Source organism: Clytia hemisphaerica, unplaced genomic scaffold (genome assembly GCF_902728285.1).
Source record: "Clytia hemisphaerica strain Z4C2 unplaced genomic scaffold, Clytia hemisphaerica genome assembly, whole genome shotgun sequence".
In the NCBI taxonomy this organism is placed as follows: Eukaryota; Metazoa; Cnidaria; class Hydrozoa; order Leptothecata; family Clytiidae; genus Clytia; species Clytia hemisphaerica.
The window spans coordinates 779,575-805,591 of NW_027104248.1; the positions used below are offsets into that span (position 1 = coordinate 779,575).

Consider the following 26,017-nt stretch of genomic DNA (forward strand, 5'->3'; position numbering starts at 1 on the left):
TCTTATCCATTGATGTGCCTCGCGAGAAGAGAGAAAAGAATTAAAGAACACGAATAATTTTTGTATTACAGCTTGGTTATGTGTAAAGAATGTGTTATAAATCCATTTCCAAATCGAAATAAAACATGCTTGGAATCAGGATCCTACTTGATCAATTTTAAAGGTAAAACAAATTTATTTTCTAGTCTAGCATAGCTTAGCTAGCTTGGTATGTCTTTTTTATTCTAAATCAGAGGAAGTGGTATTAGATTTTAAAGGTTTGTAAGGTAAAAGGTATGTCAGAGACGAAAGTAGCTAATCGAGCCTTTAACTGTAAGAGAAAAAACATTTTTGATTTGATTGAGACCCTTTGGCTTTGAAAAAGATTCTTGCCAAGATTTTGGGCGACTTTTGGTCAAGATTTTTTAAAATCGCGAGCCTTTAAGAGGGGATTTCTCAATTTTAGTGATTTTGTGACCCTTCTAGAGACTAACCTACGAATTTGTACCACTTTGAGGGTGTTTTGAAGTACGAAAAGGATCGATAGACCCGGGGGGGGGTACTGGGTTTACGGACTGACGGTATGTGTGGGCCAAAAATTGGCTTTTAAAATTGCACCCTTACAGTGCAGCAAAAATGAGTGAAAATCATACCCCTAGAGCATTTTCCCCCAAATTTTCGATCCCTTTCGTGCAAAAATGGTCAAAATTCTAGCATTTTTGGTCAAAATATCTAGATTTTTCAAGAGTTTTCTGAAATTTCTACCCTTACTGTGCATCTCTAGTTTTTCCGACCCTTACAGTGCATATTGGAAAAGGTACCCTTAGGACCCACACATACCCGTCGGTCGTTTTGCCCAGCTGCCCCTCCCCCTCCCCCCGGGTGGTAGACCTTTTGCTATTCAGCAGGATGTCATGTATATGATGTATATGTTGAATAACTACAGGGGGTTTGTAGGGATTCGAAACACCATTTACCCGGGTGAGTCCTGGAATCGGGGGCAAAAAGATGTGGGATGGGATGCGCCGCTTGGTTAGGGTACCTTTATTTATCTTCTCACCTCCATGAGTCCACAGTAGGGCAGGGTCTCAAAAACAACAAATTAAAGAAATTAGTCCTTCTTAAGGTACGTTTTTGGGGGAATTACATCATCATCTTCAGCCTCATCATAGACATATTCATATGTCTATGGTCCCATTCAGGGTCACATTTTCGAACCTCAGCGACACACCCCGTCAATATTTGATATTTCCTAGCTCGAATGATTGCAGATTCCGCCTTGAAACAAGCGAATTTTTAAGAGTGGGACAACATACATTAAAACACAGATTCGGTGAGATTTTTCAGCCAGTGGGGGTAGAAATAGCTGACCAAAACTCAATGGGGATTGATATTCCCATTTCGGTCATGACTGGGGATTCGAATTCCATTGTTTCTGAGCAAGAAAATTCAGTGGGGGTGGAAAAAATACCAGAATAATTTGCAGTAAGGATTAGCTTATCTGATTATTTTCAGCGAGGACATAAATTTTCCACCGGGGACGATATTTTGGCCGATTTTTCCAGTGGGAAGGATTCCCAGTGGGGCTGTGAGAAAAAGGGGTGTATCAAATTTTCATACAATATGGCAGTTTATCGGACAATAAAACATAAAATACCAAATAGTATGACGAAGGGTAAAACACCCGGAGAAAAAATTAAAATCAAATTTAGAAAAATCATTGAAATGAAACACAAAATAGTTAATGTTAATCGTTTCTGAGAAAGTTTAATGGTAGTTTACAATCTGATCGAAAACGGGTTCTTATTGAATACAGTAGTATACTGTATACAGTATATTGATTTAAAGAGCGATCCTGTAAATATATTTTAAAGCGGTGAAAATTTATTTTTTTCAATACGTCCATTAAAAAGTGAATGGACTTTACCTATTAAAGTAGCGATAAATGTCTAAAACACTATATAAACTTTTTAATGAGGTCAGATAGAATTTAGAATTTCCCACTAAATTTTAATTTTTCCCGCCATCCGCCAAAGTAAATTCCCGCCAAAATTTCTTCCCCTGAAGGTATATTAAGAATTTGCTTTTTGATAGGTTGCAAAGAGTGTGGGAAGCGAGAATTGATCAAGATTTCGAATAAACAATTGAAAGAAGATGATGAAGAAGAAAATATAACCTACATTCACACGTGTGACAGTTGTGCGCATGTCATTGCTGAACATGAGTATACTTTCTCGGTGATTGATGAAGAGCAAGAATATTCGATGAACTGTTTATTATGTGGAACAGGTGAAGACACTGTACAACAGTTTATCCCAAAAGGTAGTGAAAGGTGAATGGGACACCTCAACTTGTCAATGTTCGCAAATTCACTTCAGAATGGTCATTTTTATTAATGATAAAGTTTTTTAAAGCTTTTTATAATATTGATTATTGTACCTGGGGTTGAATTTCAGCAAAATGTGATCGTTAGAGAGACAAAAAGTACCCCCTCCATAGGCGTAGCGAGATACCCTGCAAAATTTATGAGGGAGTGCAGACGTTTATGATATATTCACTATCTTTTGATAAAACAAAGACAATAATTACATGTCGTAAAAACCGCTCTCACCCATAAATTTTGCAGGGTATCTCGCTACGTCTATGCCTTCAGATACGTGTTTTCCTAAAGCTGACCCTTAGAGAGATTATTTTGACACTATGCTACTTTTGTAACCCTAGAGAGACGTTGGAAAAGTAACAAACTGACTCAATAGCTATCTTTGCTTAATACCCAGGTATTTTTTATTGTTTTGATATTGTTTTAATTTATTTACACTACATATTTTCAAAAAAACTATTACTCCCACTAGCAAAAAGAACTTTGCAATTTCTCACAGTTTTGAATCATAAACAGAAGTTGCATTTGTATCATAAGTCTTTTGTACCGAATTTGAGGCTTCTAAAGATTTCGAATCTTTCGAGTTCTCACAGTTTTGAATCATAAACAGAAGTTGCATTTGTATCATAAGTCTTTTGTACCGAATTTGAGGCTTCTAAAGATTTCGAATCTTTCGAGTGTTTACAACAATTCATTTGATTAGCCAAAATATACAACAAAGGGTCAGCAATTGCTTTTAGTAGAATGAGAATCATTAAAACTCCATCTACACGTGCTCCACTGTACAATGAAACAGCTTCTCCACCTTTGAAGATCATGATCAAAACAGGGGGTATGGTGAATAAGATATAAGCAACCATAATGGTAGACCAGAAGCGTGTAATCTCTTTCTCATAATCACGTGATTCAGTTTTTGAACCACCAATCATACCAGCGTTTTGTCCACTCAACACTTTTTTGGTAACACTGATGATGTAGATGCTGGATAGGATGAGGAAGAAGTCAGTAATGATCATTATGATGGAGATGATTTCCAATGCTCCAGATCTGTTGATGAATATGGTTAACGTTGGCAATGCACTGATAACCCACACAAACACCAATGCTAGAACAGTTGATCTCTTTTTGACTTCACGATGTCGGAAGGGAAATTTGAGAGCCATGAAGCGTTCCAATGATAATAGAATAACGTGAAGTAACGAAGCAATCAAACTGAATAAGATGATAAACGCCAGGACTAAGATCTTCTTGGAAGAGATTGGTTCACCTGCAGCAAAACAAGCGAACTCCACTATCACAGCCGCCCCTGACGTGAAATTTGTTAAACATAAACTGATAATGATTTGTTTATCGGGCGTCATCTTCCGCCCTCTTCTCGATGTCTTTGAGTTTCTTCGTAACTTGTAGACCATCGTGAAGATGGCTGTGGTGTTTAAAAACACGATGGTGAATCCTTCCAATATGATGAAAATAACGAGTCCTTTGAATGTTGCTTCTCCATCTTTGAACGTCATGTTGACTGGAGTGTTTTAAGCGAATTTATAAAATTTGATAATTTTCAACTCTATAATATTTAAATAGAAATTTACACCATGTTATAATAAATTTATAAGTGATGAGACACACACCAATGAAGTAAAAGCCCAAAGGGCTAGAAGCGAATCTCCTAAGAAGGATTTGATACCACTAAATCCTACCTAAGTTGCGTGGCCTTGAGCGGTCCGCGTGGTTTTAATACAATCACCAGATTGAAATTAAAATTTGCCGCTTGATTTCAAAAAATATATAACTCGAAAACAAAGAAACCACTAAATTCAATACGTCATCAAAAAAAAACGGCGTATATCTTAAGGCTTCACTTTTTCTTTTCTGAGAAAGGTTAAAGATTCGCTTCTAGCCCTTCGGGCTTTCACTTCATTAATACATACCCGAGAAATCAAGACACAAGTGCCTCTTCGTCTCAATCGTAATGAACGAGAGATGTATTTTTTATAAATGAGATTCAAATGAAGTTTCAAAAGCGACTCTCTTTCTTCTTTGGTTTGTTTACCTTTATAAAACTTCATCAAAACAAACAACCTGAACGTCATCAGTCAAAACCACCAGAAAGATTTTTTCAACTTATCACTACCTCATATCGACTTTATATGGTGATAAAAGTCAACATTACTCTTTTCCCTGCTCTGCTCTCCAGTTACGTGATAAAAAATCTGTGATTTTTGTCGGTTGAGAAGTTTTCACCTTTCTATTCGCTGAATGCCCTTTTCATTATCACATACCCACGAGTCTTTAATTCCGATTTGTAATATTCAACCGCTTGCAATTTTATGAATGTCTCTTGTGAATTTATTCATATTTCTAAATGGAATGTTTTTTTTCGATTTTTTATTCAGTTTTTCCAATATAACTTGTTATTCGCTGAAAAATTATACTAAAAATATCCAATTTCCACCAAATTAATTCGTTCATTCCTTTATCAAACCTGTAATTAAGATATTACAACAAATTATCAAATTATTTATTGCTCCTCCTTCCTCCTTTTAGGAAGCTAAAATATACAGTAGTTTTTCAATCTGTCGTAATATTTTTCAATGTTTACATTCGCCACGCGAAGCTTTCTCAAATTTGTAGAGTAAACATAGATACACATACGGTAGGCTGTCGGTTTTCTGGATCAAAGAAATTTGAGTGTTTTTACGATTCGACAAAATTTGGGAAAATAAATGAAAATTTTGAAAGGAAGTTGATTTGAATTTTTCTTTTGGTGATTGATGTCATGAAGAACTTCAGACATAAATGACCATGGAATACATATTTTTTTATGAGAACATCCAAAATTTTTGAAACCTTCGGATGTTCTTAAGCTTTTGAGTTTGAAGCCTGAAAATGTTCTTAACATGTTCTCATTTTCACCATTTTGTGAGCATTTCTGTCATTTTTCTAAGACATCGGGTATTTTAGAGCCCGCAAAGCCTTAAAATATTTTTTGCTTGTCCTCAATATTTTGGTCATAGAAGTCTGGTGTTCTATATAGTTTGTTCTTATATAAGAAACGTGTAAGATCTCTCTGCGAATTTGTTAGTGAGCTCAGAAATGTATGCTGAGATTTAAAGAAGGCTCTTTCAGTGGAGACAAACTCATTTCTGTTCGATATTTTTTGTAATGATCAAGCAATGGGTTCCAAACGAAAATGAGACAGGGATGCATGTATGAAGAACCTCCTTACCTCCTTGTCCTGATGTGACACGGTCAAGTCCTCTCGGGACATTTCTATGAGATCACAATAATTATTGATGTTAGTAGGGGGGGGGGGGATTTGTTCGATTGTTTGAGATCGTGCGACTTTTTTAGACAAAGCACTTGTTATACATTTTTGGAAACGTAAGGACATGAACATATAAACGACAGGACATCTATCTTTTATTGTCTCTTTGAAGCAAGCTTCGTTGCTGCCTGTATTTCAAAATTGGTATGAAAAATCCGACAATATTCCGTCATAATTTTATTTCTTTGAATTATTTAGGTAAAATAATTGATAGAGCTTGAACATTACTCCTAATCCCCCAAAAAAATATTTTTGAATTTTTTCACAAGTTTGCAATATATTTTATCAATATTTTTCAACTCTGAAATACTTTTGAATCCCTTTTGTTACTCCAATAATTTTTTTTATGACTTGAAAAAATAGCTTGCCAAAGTTGAGAGCCTGTGTCATAAGAATATCAAAATTAGAATTTGACACTCTCTAAAATTATTCGACACTTTTAAATCAAAATTTAGAAATATTAGTCGGAGTTTTGTCAAGCTGACGATGATTTTGCCTCTGTTATCTTTGTTATGATATAGATAAAAGAGTTGAGAAGAGTAGAACAACAGAGACTTTTGTCGAAGTTTTGACGTTGCTAGCAAGGTTCCCAAGTGTTATATCATCAAAATCTATTGTTTCATTTTATGCTTTTAACGAGGCGGCAACGAAGCTAGTAGCCCTTTCTAAAAAAAGACAAAAGAAATGGATGTCCAGTTGTTTATATGTTCATGTTCATGGTAAGGGGTAGGGGAATCAAAATAACATAGGTGCCAATTTTCTTTCGGACATTTTGGTGTGTTTTTCGGACAAATATGACGGTCTCAGGCAAAAATCATAGGGTCAAAATTTAATGAAAATTTTAGCTTGAGAAAAGAGAGACCTGTTGTATATTTTTGGAAAGCTCTCAAAAAAATAAAGATTAGGGATATATTGCGAGTACAGGTGATTTCTGTACCTAACTCAAGATATTGAGCTTCAAAAAGTGCAAAACTTGGACAAAATAGCTGTTTCTGGCTGAAAAACACTATTTTAAGGGTTTTATAAGGTTATTTTACAAATTTCCCCCTACTATGTGATTGATATTGAAATATTTTAGTCAACATGTTGTTTGTTTTGTTTAGAGGTTGAGCACGATAATTTTGTTTTTGATTGATAATCTTTGTGGTTAAAGTTGATGGTGTTTGTTTAAGTGGGCCTAAGGTTGATAAAAAGCTCGGGAAACTTTGATCCTTCATGCTTTGATTGTTGTTTTAAAACTTTGGAGGCTCTGCGTTGATTCACGATGAAGGCAGTCTGAATCGCAGACCGATTTCTTTCATAGCTCTACTTCAATTTATCGGCGGTACTTTGACCAACACTTTCTTGCTAAGATTACTGAGAATTTTTCCTGTCTACGATACCCCTGGACCCTGGATTCCTCTTAATTCTACCAGCGTGTACCTGCAGATTTGTCAACTTGAATATGAAATTTTCAGTGCTATAGAAATCATGCGAACTTTTGCATTGGTTTTTGATAAATCATTTGAGCTTAGTTGAATTTTCTTTCATCATTTTGAAATTTGGTTTAATCGCAATAAAATCGAAGAAAAAAATATGTTTGGTTAAGAAATGGAGATTTCTCCCATGTCACTTTTGGGAAGGTGTTTTTGTATATCACTCTTTGGCACGCCTACTCGCATATTTTGTAACCGTCTAAGTTTTTTAGGTTAAGTAACCGAAAATCAATAACAGAATTGATGGAAACAGAAATAAAATGTTGTCATTGGTGGGATAATAGCATTACAGCAAACAACTTATGAGATTAATTTCGTCTCTCTTTGAGTTATTTGAAAGATTTTATCAAATTTCATTTAGAGGTATTTAATATTAAATTGTCCGCATGTTGATGGCAATAGATTAAGAAAGGCGAGTATAAGCTGAACCGCTAAACCTTGATCGAAGATTATAAAAACAAGTCACAAACATTGTACTTCATTCACGACATGACCTTTTATAATCAATTTGTATTTGATATAAGAAGAAAAGATCATTGCAATCCTTGGTCTTCTATTGGACTTTATTGGGTTTTTGGTGGCATTAGGAAGAAGTTTAGACTTTTTGAGCTGTTCAATTCCCTGGTGTTGTGGATCATTATTTGTTTTTTTTTTGGCTTACTTGACCTCGACGGTTTCTTTTCAACTACAATCATTAAGTCATTGAGGTCAAAATATTTTGAATATTTCGATTTTAGAGGGGTTAAGTGGCTTCCAGGCTATATTCTCGGCCTTATTGGAACATTTTTTAGCCTTTGAGTCCTGAGATCCTAAGGTCATTCCGGAAGTAAGTTAAGAGCACTTAAAAATCATTTCTGATTTTTGGAAATTTTGGAGCTCCCTTCTTTTCAAATATTTATGACCATTGGGGACGAACCTTTTTAAGGCAAATAAAGATCCTTAGAAATATGTGGATACCCCCTGGAAAATGGCAAAAGAACCCTTAGAAAGATTCTAAAATCAGTCTTTTACCCCTAGAAATTTTAGAATAAACTTTTACCTCCTGCAAAATAAAAAAATACATCGTTATACCCCCTAGAAATTATTTTCGGATTACCCCCTGGAAATTTTCGTCCACCCCATATATGGATATAAAATGGAATGGCCCATTATCATAGCAACTATGCTACTCTACCTCGACAGCGTCACTCATCCCTGTCTCTGTGACCCGGTGATAACATTTTAGTGGAGTAAGTATAAAATGAAGGAGAGTCTCTTTCAAACGAGTGGGGTATTTTTTAGCCCAAGGCCACTTTAGCTTTTTGATAGATTGGATGGCGCTGATAAACTGGCCCGGCATAATTTGGCAGGCTCCATTTTCTGGCTTTGTTTGAGGTGGTAGCAAATAGATACACTCTAGATCTAGTCCCATTTTGGAGAAAAACAATCAGAAAATCATGACCAATAAATTATTTTTTTCAAATTTTAGGGGTATTTTCATGCTTTTATTATAGTTTCATACACTCTGATGGGGTTTTACAATATATTCAATTGTTTTAGTGTTCTTAAAGATTTTTGAAAACGAAAGTAAAAAAAGTTCAAGATGGCGATATCCTATAGGATCTAGTCTACTTCACTGGACATATAGCGCCATCAAAATCATCAGAACGTAATAAGTTCAGTTAGAAGTAGACTCCAGTCTAGGTATTTGTTTACAAATTTTAAGTAGAGGTTGTTTTCGTTATTAACAGTGTTGAAATCGGGTGTGAAGGGGCGGTAAGATAAGGGTGCCGAACTCGCACCGAACTCGTACGAAAGGGTCCAAAAAAGCTTTAAACATAACGGGAAACATACACGTTTTTTATAACAAAAAGTTATATAAGAACATAAGGCTTTGATGGCCGAAATATTAAGAACAAGTTGAGAACATTTTTAGGCTTTGCCGACTCTAAAACAGCCAGTTTCTTAAAAAAAAAATGTTCAAAAAACTGTGAAAATAAGAACATGTTAAGAACCCTTTTAGGCTTAAAACTCAAAAAGTTAAGAACACCCTAAGGCTTTAAAATTTTTGGATGCTTTTATAAAAAAAAACGTGTAATTTATGAAGCCTTTTTTACAACTCTACCATCATGCGATTCATTTGATACGTACAATTCTTTCTAAAACCACACATGTAATTATTGCGATAATAAAAATGATTTGCAAGCTCACAATTTGCAAGAAATGCATAACAAGTGTTAAGAGTGAAAAGTGAGTGTTTTAAATCAAATGTGAGAAGAGTCTCTGATGGTTTGTTGGTAGTGTCGGTTTTCGATGTGGGTGGTGTTTCAAAAACCGTAGAACTTTAGTTTAAAAGCATAGTCTGTATTTGTAATCTTTCGTAAAATACTTTATAATGCCTTCAACTCTAAAGTTTGACACGAAAGAGTGAAGCATTTAAATTTTACATTTTTACATTTTAAATTTTTGACAAATTCAAGGGGCAGTTTTATTGACTTCCAATCACGAAGGGCGAGTTTCTGGATGGGAAATAAGTGACTTTACTTTTTTTTTGTCTTAGAAAGGTTAGAGATTCTACTCTAGCCCGTCAGGCTTTAAACTCAAACTCAATGGTTTTAACTTCTGCGTGTTTCAAAAAATTTTTATCAATAGGAAAAAGTAATAAAAACAGAGCCTTAAATGAACAAAAAAGACTTGCCAGAAATGTCATTGGTCTCCTTCCACCAGACGAAGGATGGCTACAAAGCTTGCGTCATCCTCATGTTCATAACAGCCTCCTGTGTCGTCATCCTCAACATAATGGCCCTCATATTCATCGTTACTAAGCAACGTAAAAAGATGCAGAATCATCAAAAGTATTCTACAGGCGCCAAACGGAATGAAATGATTCTGACAAGTCTTTGTGTCGCAAACGTCTTATTAGGAGTCGGTGTCTTAGCAGATTCTGCATGTTATGTTAACGGTCAGGAACTTTGGGCAGGCGCTTACATGATTGGTTTTGGTTTGATTACGTCATTAATTCACATTGGCATGCTAACCTTGGAGAGATTCATTGCAGTGAAATTTCCATTCAAATATAAGGAGATTAATCCGAAATTCGTTATTGCAACCTCAATTATTGTTTGGTTATTGAGCGTGCTACCAGCTCTTACGATTCGCTACAATTTCAACCTGTTCTTGATCGTGTTATTCTCGTTACTATTGGTTTCCAATGTCGTCATCACGTGTGTGTATTCTTACATCATTTTTCATATTCGTTGCTCCAATCAATCAAAACACAAGAGTAAATTGTCGCCAGGGCAACCGTCAGCATCATTGTGGTATTCTAAGGAACAAAAAGAACAGCAGAATAAAGTGACGGCTTTTTGTTTCAGTATCGTGATCTCATACGTGGTGAGTACGATGCCTTCCGTCATATGGTACTTGACACACTACGAACAATCATTTACACCTTACAGTGGTAGTGTAATTGGGTCTTTGTTATTCATACTTTTGATTTCTCGGTCGCTTGCGGACCCTATGATTTATATTTTCCGTGAGCGGATTCACAAGAAGTTCACTTATCTCCATTCGAAGTTTGCGTTGAAAAGTGAGAAAATTTCTTCTACAATTTCGTCCACGGGCGAAGTCGAAGAAATGAAGCCCTGCATGGAAGAAGAAAAATTTGAACCTTAAAAAACCATGTTCATTTAAATAAATCGAATTATGTTATACGCACTTGTAAAAATATTTGAATTTATTAAGATTTTAGAAAAATTTGAAAAAATTTTCTGTTTGAATTAAATACTCGAACTATTCATTTCATATAGTATCTTTAAATCCCCAAATTTTTTAACATTTTCAGTCTGGGTGGTCCCCCTTTATTCCATCTTTGACTATTTACGACTATTTGATTTGCCTGTCGCAATCTAATAGCTATGGGTTCGGTTACGGGATACATTGTCAATTGGTCATAGGTTGACTGCAACCTGGAGGGGTTGATAGGAACCTTTAGCATTCTAGGACGGCAACTTTGAAAAAGTACGGCAGGATTAAACAAAAAGAAAGCTCTTAGGGATTATCTGGATCGCAGCTAGATTTTATTCTTTTCATTTCAATTTTCTCATGAGCATAGTGAATTTTAATAGGGTAGTTAATAGTCGTTTTCAGATCTCAAGACGACTTGAAAATTTATTTTTAACGTCGTCTTTGGGACGAAGACGGTAAAAGAAGAGTGCACTAGTTTTAAATGATATATGATTCCCTTGAGAACTATAACATCATTTTTTACAAAAACTTAACTACATTTCAAATTTGTCCATGTGATATTAAATCTAGAAAAAATCGGATAAATTTTGCAATTTTATTTGAAGATTTATTTCACGTCCTACACGTTTTTTGTTTTTTTTAAGAAACACACTTTTAAGAAACATGAGACTCAGAATGCCTAAAAACTAAGAAACATCTAAAAAACATGCTAGGGCTGAGAATGAGAAAATAACATTTTTTGATTCGTTTTTTAAAGAACCTTCCAATCAAAACCAATGTTTTTTTTTTCTTTGCATGAAAAATAGGCTGATTATGTCAAAAAGTTTAGAAACATGTAAGAAACATTTAAGGCTCAAAAGGCCGATTTCTTAAGAAACATTGGCATAATTGTAGTTGAGTCCCGACACGGGATTGTAATTCAATCCCGACGAAATTTTTAAGAATTTTCGTTAAAAAAGAACAAAAATGGCGGGACTGAACTGCAAGTATATATATAGTAATTGTCGGGACTGAACTGCAAGTATATATATAGTAATTGGCGGGACTAAACTGCGAGTATATATAGTAATTGGCGGGACTAAACTGCGAGTATATATAGTAATTGGCGGGACTAAACTGCAAGTAACTGAACAATAATTTTCCTTTTGTTAGTTTATTTAAAAAGTCCATACCAAAGATACACTATTATAATTTAAAGCCCATTACCAATTATTGCCCGTTCTTTAAAAGCATTATAGAAAGGGGTTATTCTAAAGAACGGAAGATACACTATTATATCTTATAGTCCATACCCAAGTATTTTCCGTTCTTTAAAAGCATTATACAAAGGGGTTATTTTAAAGAACGAAGAATATATTATTATATCTTGTAGTCCATACCCAAGTATTGTACGTTCTTTAAAAGCATTATACAAAAGGATTATTCTAAAGAACGGAAGATACACTATTATATCTTATAGTCCATACCCAAGTATTGTCCGTTCTTTAAAAGCATTATCATATTTCTTTCCAATTTTTTCACAAATAAGATCATTAATTTAGATCTGAAAAAAACAGTCCCCCCGGGGGACTCAAGTGCAATTATGCCGAAACATTAAGGCTGCTTGGTAAAACTAGTATCTTAAAAAAACAACAACGTGTATTTCAATTCGGTGTCCAATTCGATGCTAAAGGGGACGCCAGAAAATTCTTCTACTCACCAATTCTTTCACACCCTAAAGCCCCTAAAAAGAGGTGTTGACAAAAAAGTAACAAAATTATTACAGATTAACATTCGCTTATTATGAACTGGATTCGACCCATTATCAAACAAGGGCGACAATTCCGCTGGTCAGGGTCCCTTTTTCAAGCTCCGAAAATACAGCGTGTCCAGAAAAAAGTGGACAAAGTTTTACATAAAGTACATAAAGTTTTTGGGACACACTGGATCTGATAGGGTTGATAATTCACTGAATTCTGAAGAGTGTATCCGATAGGGTTGACTTTTGGTGATTTTAGTTTGGGTTTTGGAAAACATATAAATTTAGTATGACAGGTTTTATTTTCGAAACCATGTACAACATTTTATGTTAACCGAGTCCGAAGGATTGTTTCTATAAAATTTCTTTGAAATTTTGCTATTCCAAAAGTTAATTTAAAGAAAAAACAACAAAGTTTTATTTTAAAATTGAGCAAAAGCTTTTCGATTACAAATCATCTTCAGTGCTCTATACAAGCGATGTCAAAAAATTATTATATAATTATATTTCTATAAAATTATTTCATGAATTATAAGTTGCTTTGGAAATAAATAAAAGTGTGATTTACTCGTCATTCGAATTATTGCACTTTCCGCACGATTTTATACATTTAGTTTCCACCAAGCGGTTTTTGCAAAGTCCTCCTAAAGCCAACTCTTCGCAACAACTCTTTTTGTCTTCACATCCCTTTGTTTTTGGTGTTGTCAATGTCGTTGTTGTCGTCGAAGATGTGGTAGTCGTTTTAGCGGTAGGAGTGGTCGTCGTTTTAGCGGTAGGAGTGGTCGTCGTTTTAGCAGAAGGGATGGTCGCCGTTTTAGCAGAAGGGATGGCCGTCGTTTTAGCAGAAGGGATGGCCGTCGTTTTGGCAGAAGGAATGGTCGTCGTTTTAGCAGTAGGGGTGGTCGTCGTTTTAGCAGAAGGGATGGCCGTCGTTTAGCAGAAGAAGGAGGCCGTCGTTTTAGCAGAAGGGATGGCCGTCGTTTTTAGCAGAAGGGATGGCCGTCGTTTTAGCAGAAGGGATGGCCGTCGTTTTAGCAGAAGGGATGGCCGTCGTTTTAGCAGAAGGGATGGTCGTCGTTTTAGCAGAAGGGATGGTCGTCGTTTTAGCAGAAGGAGTGGTCGTCGTTTTAGCAGAAGGAGTGGTCGTCGTTTTAGCAGAAGGGATGGTCGCCGTTTTAGCAGAAGGGATGGCCGTCGTTTTAGCAGAAAGGATGGCCGTCGTTTTGGCAGAAGGAATGGTCGTCGTTTTAGCAGTAGGGGTGGTCGTCGTTTTAGCAGAAGGGATGGCCGTCGTTTTAGCAGAAGGGATGGCCGTCGTTTTAGCAGAAGGGATGGCCGTCGTTTTAGCAGTAGGGGTGGTCGTCGTTTTAGCAGTAGGGGTGGTCGTCGTTTTAGCAGGAGTGGTCGTCATTTTAGTGGAAGGGGTGGTCGTCGTTATAGCAGAAGGGATGGTCGTCGTTTTAGCAGTAGGGGTGGTCGATTTGAATTGTGACGTGTTGTCGTTCTAGCGGTGGTTGTCGTAGTAGTTGTTGGTATGGTCGTGGTAGGAGAAGTAGTAGTTGAAGTGGTGGTCGTTGTAGTTGTTGTTGGCGCGGTCGTGGTCGTTTTAGGGGTGGTCGTTGTCGTAGCTGGAGTGGTTGATGTTGTGGTTGGAGTGGTTATTATTTTAGAAGTTGTTGTCGCTGGCTTTTGTGGACAATTGTTGCAAGAGCGTTGACAACTGTCCCTAACCATAAAACTTTTATGGCAGTATAAGTCGATGTCACTCCTTTTACAATATCTTTCCTTATCGACACAACTTGGATCCACTGTGGTGGTGGTTGTGGGCGGTGGAGTGACGTCACCACATCCATATCTCATGTTCAATTGTCGGATATCGCTTGATGACATCCCTCTACGTTGCCCCAACCTTTCTTTAGCATCAGACTTGGAGACAATGGTCATCAGACGTATGTTGATCGCAAACGCGTAGCTGGAAAGATGGGAAAAATTTGAAATATTTTTGAGCTTGTCTGATAAAGGATTTATTAATGAGTATTTTTTTATTTGAAACATTATAGTTGGTTGTGTCGAAACTTTAGGTCAAATTCAAGTTCATTATACTTTATTTTAGGTTCCTTCTTTTATGTCGATGCGGTATAGCAGCTGGCAACGGCTTTTTTGAGTTTAAGCCAATAAAGACCTCAATATGCGCCATCCTATCGAATTTGTTTCGAATTGTAGAAATGCATGGCCTTTAGAACGTCATGTAGAAATGATAATTTTCGAACTTTCGATTTAAAAGTCTACTTACTTTCCATATTGCATGACTGATCCTTTGTCGTATTTTTCGCCGAAGGATTCAGCAACACCGCGATCGTATTTCTGGAAGTTTCTTTTGTTTCCTGAAATTGTAAAATAAATGGTTTGATAATTTAATTCGTCAATCCTCTCTGAGAGCATCCGATCTTTAGTAGACTTTATATGGAAATGGTATGACATGTTTATAGATTAGATTTAAATGCAAAACGAAATGGATATTTTAGAGAAAGTTCTTACTTGTATCGATGTTATCCCAGTTGATATGAAGATATTGATCTCTGTCCAATCTCGATTGTTCGTGGTAGAAACCAACAGCGTGAAGAATCTCATGGATGATAACGCCTTTCCATTGGTATCCGCTACCGATTGAAATTCGTTGCTGGCGGCGTTTATATCCGATCTCTGAATAACATCTAAAAGACAAATTTCTTGTTTGTTAGAGGGTGTTTTTGACTAAAATATAAGGAAAAAATCAAACCTTTGTCACAGATACTATTAAGTTTTCATGACTGAGAGACTGAAAGGTTATCGCTAGTTGTGAATTTTGGAGTAGCCTTCTTACCCATATCCTCGGATGAACTCGACATATCCTCTTTGTGTAGTCCTGGGTACGAATCGGATGCAAGTCAACCTTTCCACTTCTCGCATCGCTTCTTTCACTTGTTTTTCATATGCTGAAATAAAAGATATCGAGATTCAATCTACAAGATTATTTTGGTGTTCAAACGAAACGAAAAGTTTTGGTTAAATGATTTTGGGACAAGATTGGTCCATACAGAAAATAGCGTCAATATGTTTTTTTCAGATTTTGTTTAAATTTGCAAAATGTACTTACGAAATCCGTTGCTAAAATTATAGGGAACAACTCCGTTCGGCCATAACAACAATGTGCTCGAAACAACCTCTCGTCGTTTTCGTTCTCGCTGACTCAGCAATTTTTCGACATCTTCTGTTGACATGACAATATCGCCTTCAAAATGATCTAAATGAAAGATTTGAAATCTTTTTGAGAGGAACTGTTTGTTTTTAACCATGAAAAGGAAACAGAGGATTTGCATCCTGAAATTCGCATTTTCAGTACAATGGTCTAAAGATCAAAGTCAAGATTTTTCAAATGAGATTTTTCTTACCATCGTCTCCATTGATGAGTTGAATGCGATCGAACACATTTTCGTCCACTGGATCCTTGGATAATTCATTTTCAACACTTCCTTTGATTGGATGCACCAAAAGACCTGAAATGTCAGTGAAAGGAGTTGTCAGAGAGATTTTAAACATTCTTTGAAAACGTAGTTTCGGTATGAAGGCGAAGGTAAGATTATTCGAATCACTCAAATATTAAAGTCAACATCAAAGAAGAGTAAGTTGTTATAAATTTTGTTTACCCATCATTAGTGGAAGAAGAAAAAAGAATATTTCCATTATGTTTCTCTTCGCAAAATCTTTGCTAGTTTTTCAATGCTTTTCTACTCCTATGAGTTGGTTTGTTTGATTTGATTTCCCCTTTCCTAATTCACCCCTATTTATATGAATTTGTGTTTAGGCACCTTGAAAATGTGGACTATAAAAATGATTTACGTCTTCCGTCTTCACATGATAAAACGTCACGGGTAATTCTTGTCATTGCCAAAAAAAAGATGTCTGCCGATCAAAAATGCTGATCTTGGTTTTGTTTCGGGTGACTAACCAATCAGATTTCACATTAATTCATTTGGGTGCCAAAAAGCCACAAAGTGATTTTGATTTTTACTTCTATATTCAAAGGTATCACCGCTTGTTTGTCCAACTTTTTTTGTGCTGGTAAAATTCTAATTTTGAGAACTCTTATTGAAGTAATCCCAATGGGCTTTTCCAGAAAAAAACCGTACACCCCCTGTTGAGGAGCTCCAACCTTTTGTGAACTACCCCCTTGGAATTCCAGGCAATTTTAGGATCATACCCCTCTGGAATTCCGAATTTTTACAGAGTTTCATTCATTACCCCCATGGAATTCCACTTATTTTGACGGATTTTTGTCTACTGCTATGAAATTCCACTGCATTTCAAACCATACCCCCTTTGAATGGAAATAGACTCCTCAACAGGTTTTTTCTGGAAAAGCCCAAACGATTTTTCTTGAGGCTTGGTTTATACAAAACTCAATGTTTTTTAAAATTCTTCTGATATTGATTTCAATGAGGTTTTCGACCGCCCTTTTAACTTGACTACGTTCGAAAAATAATTTTGATAAAAAAGAAATATTTAGTAATGAGTTTGATGTACAGACTCCAGTACCTGGTATCTTGAGGTTTGGCTTCGTCTCCTGTACAATATTTCTCAACCACGCCATGAAATTTTCAGTCTCCACAGGTACAGTAGTTTTTCTGATTTAGATAAATTTTAATATCCAATGTGGTCTTTTGACCTGATTTCGTGGTCGGTCTTTTTGCCAGATTTAGCTTTTATCGCGCCAAGTACAAGGGAAGATTTGAGAAATGATGAGGTGGATTTCGTAAAAGATTGTGATATTAGTTTTGAAGCACCTAAATTTGAAGAGTTTTAAATGGTTGTTTTGGGTGGTAATCTGAAGGGAGGTACAAGGTTTCCAATGTGAAGGGAATTTCCAAGCAAAAAATTGAAAAATCAACCCTTTGAGAGAAAAACTTTTGACGTTTTTGAGATTCTTTGAAAGAATTTTTGTCAAATTTTCGAAAACCTTGACCTTTTGAAAGAGAAATTCGATTTTGGTGATTTTAGGAGCCTTCGAGAGACTAACCTATGAATTTGTACCCCTTTATCATATCCGTCACCTGTTTGCCTTACCCCCCAGGTAGTTACTCCTTTTTTCAACCTTGTGGGGGCCTGTTATCGTATCTCTGCATTTGTCTTGCATATGAAAGGTATGTCAAAATAATAGTTTTGGTTGATTCACAGTAAAAGTATGCATGCTGATTTGAAGTTTCTTCTTCTGTAGACTTTCCCTCACGTGACGTACTCCAGTAATCGAAAGCGAAAGATGACATTTTTCCAAATGGAAAATGTTAATCGTTCTTTTCCTTGCTTCAAAAAGAGGGTAACTCATGATTAACCGCAGTTTTTCTTGATTTACTGGAATTTTTTTCATTTTTGTCCAGTTTTTGCTGATACAGCATAACATCATCCGATATACTGGTACCAGGATAGAGTGGTCTCCTTTGCTTGCAGCTTTTGAGTGGGTATATCCAAGGGTAACAGAGAGGTAAATCTCCAAATTAAATATCGTGCGCATCGCCTTTAAAGATAAAAAAAATATCAAAACAACGTACATTAAATCGTGATTTACCCCTCGATGCTAGCCTCATTATGTTTTTTTTAGAAATCACCTCGATGCTACAATCCTTTCCAGAACCCTCCTAACTACCATTGGAAAGCGCATGAAATTTTGAAGAAAATAGTTTGGTTTTGAGGCGCCGTCGACGTCGGTACGAGACTTTTGAACTTTTTATCTCAAAAAGTGCAAAGCTCTGAACTGAAAGGGTTAATATGAAGATTTTTTGGGTTGAGCAGTCCAACCGTTAAACGGATAAACACAGACTGTAATACACATGATGTCTAAAAAATTAATTTTCTGGTTTTATGATGGAGCAGCATGGTTTAGGGTAACCTGTTCCACAGATGTCGTGCTTTGGCTAAAAAGTGGGCTGAAAAATGAGCCGTATCTCGGTAGGAAATCCTACCTTGGGTTACGCGACATTACAACAGAATTTAAGCGCTTGACCAGTGAGAAATTTCGCGGCTTTTCGAAAACAATAACAAAATTATTTTTTACAATATTCACTATTTTGCTTGCGATGGCTATTCATTAAAGGGACATTGCGGGAGTTTTAACAATAGAAGCCTTTCGTTTTTAAGAATCGGTAGATTGTGTTTTGTGTATTTTACAGACCAGCGCGCTTTATACTAAAGCCTAGGTCTGCAGATTATATTATTCATTTTCCAGCCACTGAGATACAACCTGCGGATTATTTTTATAATATTTTTCAAGATGTCGGCAAGAACATGTGTATTTCTCTGTGGTTTCTTTCACTTTAATTTAATGGTTTAGTAGTTGTCTTTTATTTTACCAATTTCTTTGGGAATGTATGTAGTTGAAAGGAGACTTATCAAAGTTGATGTCTGCGAAGTTTCGATCCATGATTTTAAGTATTTCGTTAGCAATCATAAAGATTTCTGTAATGCATTGCATATTATTTGGATTTCATAGAAATATAAAATAGGTGTTTGATCTTCCTTTGGCTTCCACTACTAAGAACTTTGTACTCTTTAAAATGTGGATTATTATGCTTTTTAAATTGGAAATTGTAACTATAACTTAGCTTTATAATCTCATGCAGGATAGGCTCTTCTTTTTCTTTTCCCACAAGAACACTTTTCTGAGCATTTGACAACCCTTGTTTTGCGGGGACATCCTTTTCTGAGATTGGAATCTTTTCTACAACAGGTATTTTTACAATTGCAAAATAAATCATCCATTTTTCTTTTCCTTCTTCTGTCTGCTTTCTGTCATAATAACAAAGACGTATTTGCTAAAAAATGGTCAAAAATATCATTAGATTTCAGTAAGTATTACGTAATCGTAGCGCACTTACCGTTGTGTCTTTTTTCATCTTTATAATAGAGTTCTTTTTTATAATTTCAATTTTTAGCTGCGGAGGAGAGAGCAATGAAATCGATTACCTCGACGTTCGAAAATTTGCAATAAACCCGGGGGGGGGGCATCTAAAACGTAAAGCGACCCACCGGACGTTTGACAATATAGGGAAACTTTTTGGGGACATTTTTTGGGAGTTCAGGAAGTGCATTTTAATGGTCAAGTATCCCATTTTCGAAGCAAACTTTTTTTGGCAAGGGCATTACTCTTTACAAGAGCGATAGAGAAACACACCAGCACCCCCGTCCAGAGAAATAAAAAAGTAAAACAAAAACAAAATGATAAGAAATGAATGAAAGATTTTTTATTTTGTTGGAAATGTTTCTCTGTGAATGAAAATATTACTTCGTTAGCTAATATTACAAGAAAGATTGGAACAATTCATATGCAAAAGGCTTCCTACGACTTTTCGCCCAAAGGAAAGTCTACCATGTTTGTTATGGTTTTTCTGTTTTCCCACGTGACTTTTGTTTTGATTTTGTATGTTTTGTTTTGACTTGAAAGCGCGACAATGTTTACATCACAACTCCCGCAATGTCCCTTTAAAGTACAACATCTAGCCCTTCGGGCTTTACAGAAATCTGTGACATGTTCAGGGTTCCAAAAGTGCCTTGTTGGGATATAAGAGATTGTTAACCTGTCTCAACATAGGAAACGTCACGAGTTCTGAGTAATTAACCAAATTGCGGTTTGTCATGAAATTTCTCCCTTTTCGGAACAATAAATGGAAAAGAGCAATCAAATATTTTATTGAATTTCTTCTTTATCACCAAAAATGGAATATGTTAACATTTTCCTTCTAATTGGAAAAACGTCATCTTTCACTTTCGATTACTGCAGTGCACACCACGTGAGGGAAAGTCTAAAGAAGAAGAAACTTTAATGCATCATGCATACTTTTACTGTGAGTCAATAAAATTATTTCGACATATTTTATAAATGCAAAACGAATGCATGGTTCTGACTGTGATTTTGTAACCACGCTGCAAAATTCTAAAAATGTCCGAAGTTTTCTTAACCATTCAGGTCTCAGTATGAATTTAATTAATTGAGTTTTTTCGACCTGTTTCTAAATCTCAGGAATCCGTGGCATTCGAACCCAGTAATACAGTAGATAATGAATGACTTGTTTGACAACTTAATTTCTGAACACTACTCTTGACCTTAGGACGATAGATGAGTCACCTTATTAAGTCACCCCTAGTCACCTTTCGAATCACGCAATCACGCAGAAAAAAATTCCAAATCACGTTATCACGAGTTAAATTTCCTTTCTATCACGATCACGTTGATCACGTTGGTTCCTCCGATCACGCAATCACGCACTTTAAAATTTTAAATCACGAAATCACGAACTTGAAAAAACGCCAATCACGCCATCACGAAAACCGCTGGGGGGAGGGGCTCACAGATTTGTACACAGGAAAATGAGCTTGAGCCACATTCCATGTATTGATAATTTGAACTTCTTAGTTAGTAGTAGGCCTAAGTCTGCTATTCAATTTGAAAGATCTTTTGATACAAAACCTAATATCTTCATTACACAAGACCAAATTACAAATTACTTTACAGGAGGGCCTAAACAACCTGCTTCTTCTTTCACAATAATTCCGGTCAAAAAACAATGGTAGAACAGGAAATCTGCAGAAACCGAAAAGCAGAGACTTGATATGATCGCGTAGCTGAGAAATATTACACATGAGACAAAGCCAAACCACAAAATGCCAGGCCTTGGAACCTTTGTTTTAATTATCAAATTGGTTATTAAGTATTTCTTTCGTAACAAAATCATTTTTCGAACGGAGTCTAGCCGAAGAGAGGTCAAAAACTTTTGAGCAAATCAATTTTTCTGAAAAGAATCTTTGAATCAATATTACAGTATCAAGAGCCCATGTTATGCCTTAATTAGATGGTAAAGTGCCTAAACGATACAACCCACGAAAAAACTTTTCACGCAGCTCAAAACAACACTGGTACAAAGAATAAAGACGTCTCCAGGAGAGGTTCCGAGAAAAATTGATTCTGAAAACTGGAATCATATCTAGAACTTCTCGTAAGGGGATAACACAATTTTCGTATCTATAGAAATAAGTGTAGTTATTCGCGAACGCAGAAGTAAAATGAAAGAATTTTGTGGTGAACGGTTAGCAGGTTTGTTTGAGAAACAAACAGTATGATTTTAGCAACCAAATCAACGCAATCAGCGTATCCACCCACTAATCACAAGATCACACACATGGCTCCGCCCCCCCCCCACTTATTTGGGGGGGTGTAAATCTCAAATTGGCTTAAAAGTGGGTGGGAGCTGTCTCATTTTTTAAACTCAGGGGGGACCTAAAAAAGTGGGGGGAGCTGAAGGGCTACACTAAAGTTCTGGGGGCTAATTAGGAAACTGTAAAATACCCCCTCACTATTGTTTTGGTTAATAAGTTAAGGATTTTTCTATTGAATTTATTATCTCTTACATTCTATCAAAATGTAGGCTAAAATGGCAGATTTCTACCCTTAAAATTCCAAAATTTTCTCGTTGCCCAACCATGGTGGGCAACATTTATTTAAATTTTCAATTTAGAACCGAATTTTTTTTAACCCAGCATTTTTATGATGTACATGAATTCTTTCTTCTCTTTCTCAGTTGGTTGACGTCCCATGTTGATACGTAAAAATACTAGAAATAATACTACCAGAAATGACAGTAGCTTTTTTGGCCGGGACCTGAACCTTGAAAGCAATTTTTGCAGGGACCTGAACCTTTATATTTCAACTGGGACCTGAACCTTACTGAAAAGTGGGGGGACCTAAATCGTAGGGGGGACCTAAATTTGTTGGGGGGACCTAGAACCCCATTCGGAGCCAAGACACAATGCTTTCGTTTTATTGGTTAATTACCCGAAAGCAAGCTCTTTGATTGGCAGACACTTGCAAATGATCAATTCCTATTGGGTAATGACAGGAATTAAGTATATGACGTCTTGGCTTTTACCGCATTGATTATTGAAGCATGATTTTTAAGCATCGATTCTGCGGTTTTTGGCAAATCTACATTCTTAAGGTGCCTCGACACAAACTCATATAAATAGGGGCGACGTTGAAGGGAGAAATCAAATCAAATCAAAATCAAATCAATCAACAAAGGATAGTAGCACGCTCAAAAAAAAACAGCAACATTTTTTTTGAAGAGCAACATAATGGAAATATTCTTTTTGATTCTTCCATTGACGATAAGTAAGTGTCATAAATAATTGCTTTTAAATAGGTTTGATATTTGATAGTTCGGAAATAAAACTACGTTTTCAAAGAATGTTGAAAATCTCTCCTTTTACAACAACCTTTGACAACTCCTTTTACCGACATTTCAGGTCTTTTGGTGCAACCAATCAGAGGAAGTGTTGAAGATGAATTATCCAAGGATCCAGTGGACGAAAATGTATTCGATCAAATTCAACTCATCAATGGAGACAATGGTAGGAAAGAGCTCATTCGACAAACTGTCGATTTTGATTCAAATCTGGATTCGAAATGCAATTTTAAAGGTCCAAAATTGTAGATTTCTTTTCGTAATTAAATTTAAAGAAAATAGTTCCTCTCAAATCCTTCTGAGTTATTTCAAATCTTTCATTTAGATCATTTTGAAGGCGATATTGTCATGTCAACAGAAGATGTCGAAAAATTGCTGAGTCAGCGAGAACGAAAACGACGAGAGATTGTTTCGAGCACATGGTTGATATGGCCGAATGGAGTTGTTCCCTATACTTTTAGGAACGGATTTCGTAAGTACCTTTTGCAAATTTAAACAAAATCTGAAAAAAACATATTGACGCTATTTTCTGTATGAAAAAATTTAAAATCCTTTAACCAAAATTTTGCGTTTCGTTTGGACACCAAAGTAATATTGTAGATTGAATCTCGATATCTTTTGATTTAGCATATGAAAAACAAGTGAAAGAAGCGATGCGAGAAGTGGAAAGGTTGACTTGCATCCGATTCGTACCCAGGACTACACAAAGAGGATATGTCGAGTTCATCCGAGGATCTGGGTAAGAAGGCTACTCCACAATACATAACTAGCGATAACCTTTTATTCTCTCAGTCATGAAAACTTAATAGTATATGTGAAAAAGGTCTGATTTTTCCATGTATTTTAGTCAAAATACACCCTCTAACAAACAAGAAATTTGTCTTTTAGATGTTATTCAGAGATCGGATACAAACGCCGCCGGCAGAGAATTTCAATCGGTAGCGGATGCCAAACGAAAGGCGTTATCATCCATGAGATTCTTCACGCTCTTGGTTTCTACCACGAACAATCGAGATTGGACAGGGATCAATATCTTCATATCAACTGGGATAACATTGCTACAAGTAAGAACATTCTCTAAAATAAAATCCATTTCGTTTGCATTTAAATTTAATCTATAAACATGTCATGCTATTTCCATATAAAGTCTACTGAAGATCGGATGCTCTCAGAGAGGATTGACGAATCAAATTATCAAACCATTTATTTTACAATTTCAGGAAACAAAAGAAACTTCCAGAAATACGATCGCGGTGTTGCTGAATCCTTCGGCGAAAAATACGACAAAGGATCAGTCATGCAATATGGAAAGTAAGTAGACTATGAATTTTAAATCGAAAGTTCGAAAATTATCATTTCTACATGACGTTCTAAATCTAAGGCCATGAATTTCTACAATTCGAAACAAATTCGCTAGGAAAGTGCATATTTAGGTCTTTATTGTCTTAAACTCAAAAAAGCCGTTGCCAGCTACTGTATCCCGCATCGACATAAGAAGGAACCTAAAATAAAGTATAATGAACTTGAATTTGACCTGAAGTTTCGGCACAACCAACTATCATGTTTCAAAATACTCATTAATAAATCCTTTATCAGACAAGCTCAAAAATATTTCAAATCCTTCCTATCTTTCCAGCTACGCATTTGCGATCAACAGACGACTGATGACCATTGTCTCCAAGTCTGATGCTAAAGAAAGGTTGGGGCAACGTAGAGGGATGTCTTCAAGCGATATCCGACAATTAAACATGAGATATGGATGTGGTGACGTCACTCCACCACCCACAACCACCACCACAGTGGATCCAAGTTGCGTCGATAAGCAAAGATATTGTAAAAGGAGTGACATTCAATACTACTGCATTAGAAATTCGATGATTAGGAACGGTTGTCAACGTACTTGCAACAATTGTCCACAAAAGCCAACGACAACAACTTCTACAACAACAACCACTCCAACCACAACTTCAACCACTCCAGCTACGACAACGACCACCCCTAAAACGACCACGACCGCGCCAACAACAACTACAACGACCACCACTTCAACTACTACTATGAGAACCACAAACACCCCTTCCAAATTAACAACCCCCACAACTACGACAACAAAATCGAAATGTAGAGATTTGTTATATTGGTGCGATGCAAATTGGGTAAGAAGTACGTGTCAAACATCACAATCTTTGAGGAGAATTTGTCCCAAGACCTGTGGGATTTGCTCCGGACCACCGACCACAACCGCCACCACAACACCAAAGCCTGCTTGTCGTGATAAGTTCTCGTATTGTCGAAGACCGAGCGTCATATATGCATGTCCGAGATTTCTTAACATCCGACAAAACTGTCCGAAATCATGCAATGTTTGTCCAAAGACAACCACTACAACACCAGAACCGACTACTACACAACCAAAGATAACAACTTCACCATTGAGAACACAAGAAACGACCATGGCAACGACCACAACAAAATTGCCGACGACCATGACAACGACCACTACAAAATTGCCGACGACCATGACAACGACCACTACAAAATTGCCGACGACCTCAACAACGACCTCAACAAAATTGCCGAGGACACAACCAACGACTACAGACAGCCAATCGACAAATTCGCCAACGATATCAACAACAAACGAGAAAACGACAAAAAACAAGTCCACAACTCCAACAACAAATCCTTCAACGTCCGGCGACAAGTCAACGACAACACCGAAGACATCGACAGCCTGTGAAGACAAAATGAGTTGTTGCGAAGAGTTGGCTTTAGGAGGACTTTGCAAAAACCGCTTGGTGGAAACTAAATGTATAAAATCGTGTGGAAAGTGCAATAATTCGAATGACGTGTAAATTAAAGTTAAAAAACTCTTTTTAAGTTAAATCCATTGCACTGTATTTTTCCAAATGTTTGTAATTTATGAAATAATTTTATGTAACTAATTAGAATTAAATGAATCCATCACTTTTTTTTCGTTTCATTGTGTGTACAAGAAACATCTGTATTCAAATTATTTATTCAACAGATCAATCGACATGACTGAATGTGTGTATAGTCTCAAACAAAGTGTCTAAAATATCTTAAATACTACAAAATGGAAATTTCGAGGAGATCATACGCATA

General features: G+C 36.2%; 6 protein-coding genes across 8 annotated transcripts in view; 3 read left to right on the forward strand and 3 right to left on the reverse strand.

The window, feature by feature from the left end:
- On the forward strand, positions 1 to 2,862 carry LOC136816478 (protein Churchill-like). Its single transcript, XM_067072812.1, has 2 exons — positions 1 to 163; positions 2,074 to 2,862. The coding sequence occupies exons 1-2, from the start codon at positions 79 to 81 to the stop codon at positions 2,313 to 2,315; spliced, it is 327 nt and encodes a 108-aa protein (XP_066928913.1). The 5' UTR covers positions 1 to 78; the 3' UTR covers positions 2,316 to 2,862.
- Positions 2,863 to 2,946: 84 nt separating this feature from the next.
- LOC136816517 (lysophosphatidic acid receptor 3-like) lies at positions 2,947 to 3,873 on the reverse strand. Its single transcript, XM_067072859.1, has one exon. The coding sequence runs from the start codon at positions 3,871 to 3,873 to the stop codon at positions 2,947 to 2,949; it is 927 nt and encodes a 308-aa protein (XP_066928960.1).
- Positions 3,874 to 9,783: 5,910 nt separating this feature from the next.
- LOC136816481 (melanocyte-stimulating hormone receptor-like) lies at positions 9,784 to 10,889 on the forward strand. Its single transcript, XM_067072818.1, has one exon. It carries the CDS (start codon positions 9,818 to 9,820, stop codon positions 10,811 to 10,813), a length of 996 nt encoding a protein of 331 aa, XP_066928919.1. The 5' UTR covers positions 9,784 to 9,817; the 3' UTR covers positions 10,814 to 10,889.
- Positions 10,890 to 13,581: 2,692 nt separating this feature from the next.
- LOC136816518 (transcriptional regulatory protein AlgP-like) lies at positions 13,582 to 14,034 on the reverse strand. Its single transcript, XM_067072860.1, has one exon. The coding sequence runs from the start codon at positions 14,032 to 14,034 to the stop codon at positions 13,582 to 13,584; it is 453 nt and encodes a 150-aa protein (XP_066928961.1).
- A 17-nt stretch (positions 14,035 to 14,051) lies between these two features.
- The window catches only part of LOC136816480 (hatching enzyme 1.2-like), a 32,227-nt gene continuing 20,261 nt past the window's right edge, over positions 14,052 to 26,017 (reverse strand). For 2 of the 3 annotated variants that reach the window (XM_067072816.1, XM_067072814.1), the window contains exons 4-9: positions 16,055 to 16,159; positions 15,760 to 15,906; positions 15,487 to 15,598; positions 15,162 to 15,337; positions 14,917 to 15,007; positions 14,052 to 14,595 (exon numbers count right to left, since the gene is read on the reverse strand). In XM_067072816.1, coding sequence (XP_066928917.1) covers positions 14,058 to 14,595; positions 14,917 to 15,007; positions 15,162 to 15,337; positions 15,487 to 15,598; positions 15,760 to 15,883 — 1,041 coding nt within the window. In that variant the 5' untranslated portion in view covers positions 15,884 to 15,906; positions 16,055 to 16,159 and the 3' untranslated portion in view covers positions 14,052 to 14,057. The remainder of the gene's footprint in view (positions 14,596 to 14,916; positions 15,008 to 15,161; positions 15,338 to 15,486; positions 15,599 to 15,759; positions 15,907 to 16,054; positions 16,160 to 26,017) is intronic. The other variant, XM_067072817.1, reaches the window with a different exon arrangement.
- LOC136816460 (zinc metalloproteinase nas-14-like) lies at positions 22,506 to 25,948 on the forward strand. Its single transcript, XM_067072788.1, has 7 exons — positions 22,506 to 22,818; positions 22,953 to 23,057; positions 23,217 to 23,363; positions 23,519 to 23,630; positions 23,780 to 23,955; positions 24,112 to 24,202; positions 24,528 to 25,948. Exons 1-7 carry the CDS (start codon positions 22,782 to 22,784, stop codon positions 25,744 to 25,746), a joined length of 1,887 nt encoding a protein of 628 aa, XP_066928889.1. The 5' UTR covers positions 22,506 to 22,781; the 3' UTR covers positions 25,747 to 25,948.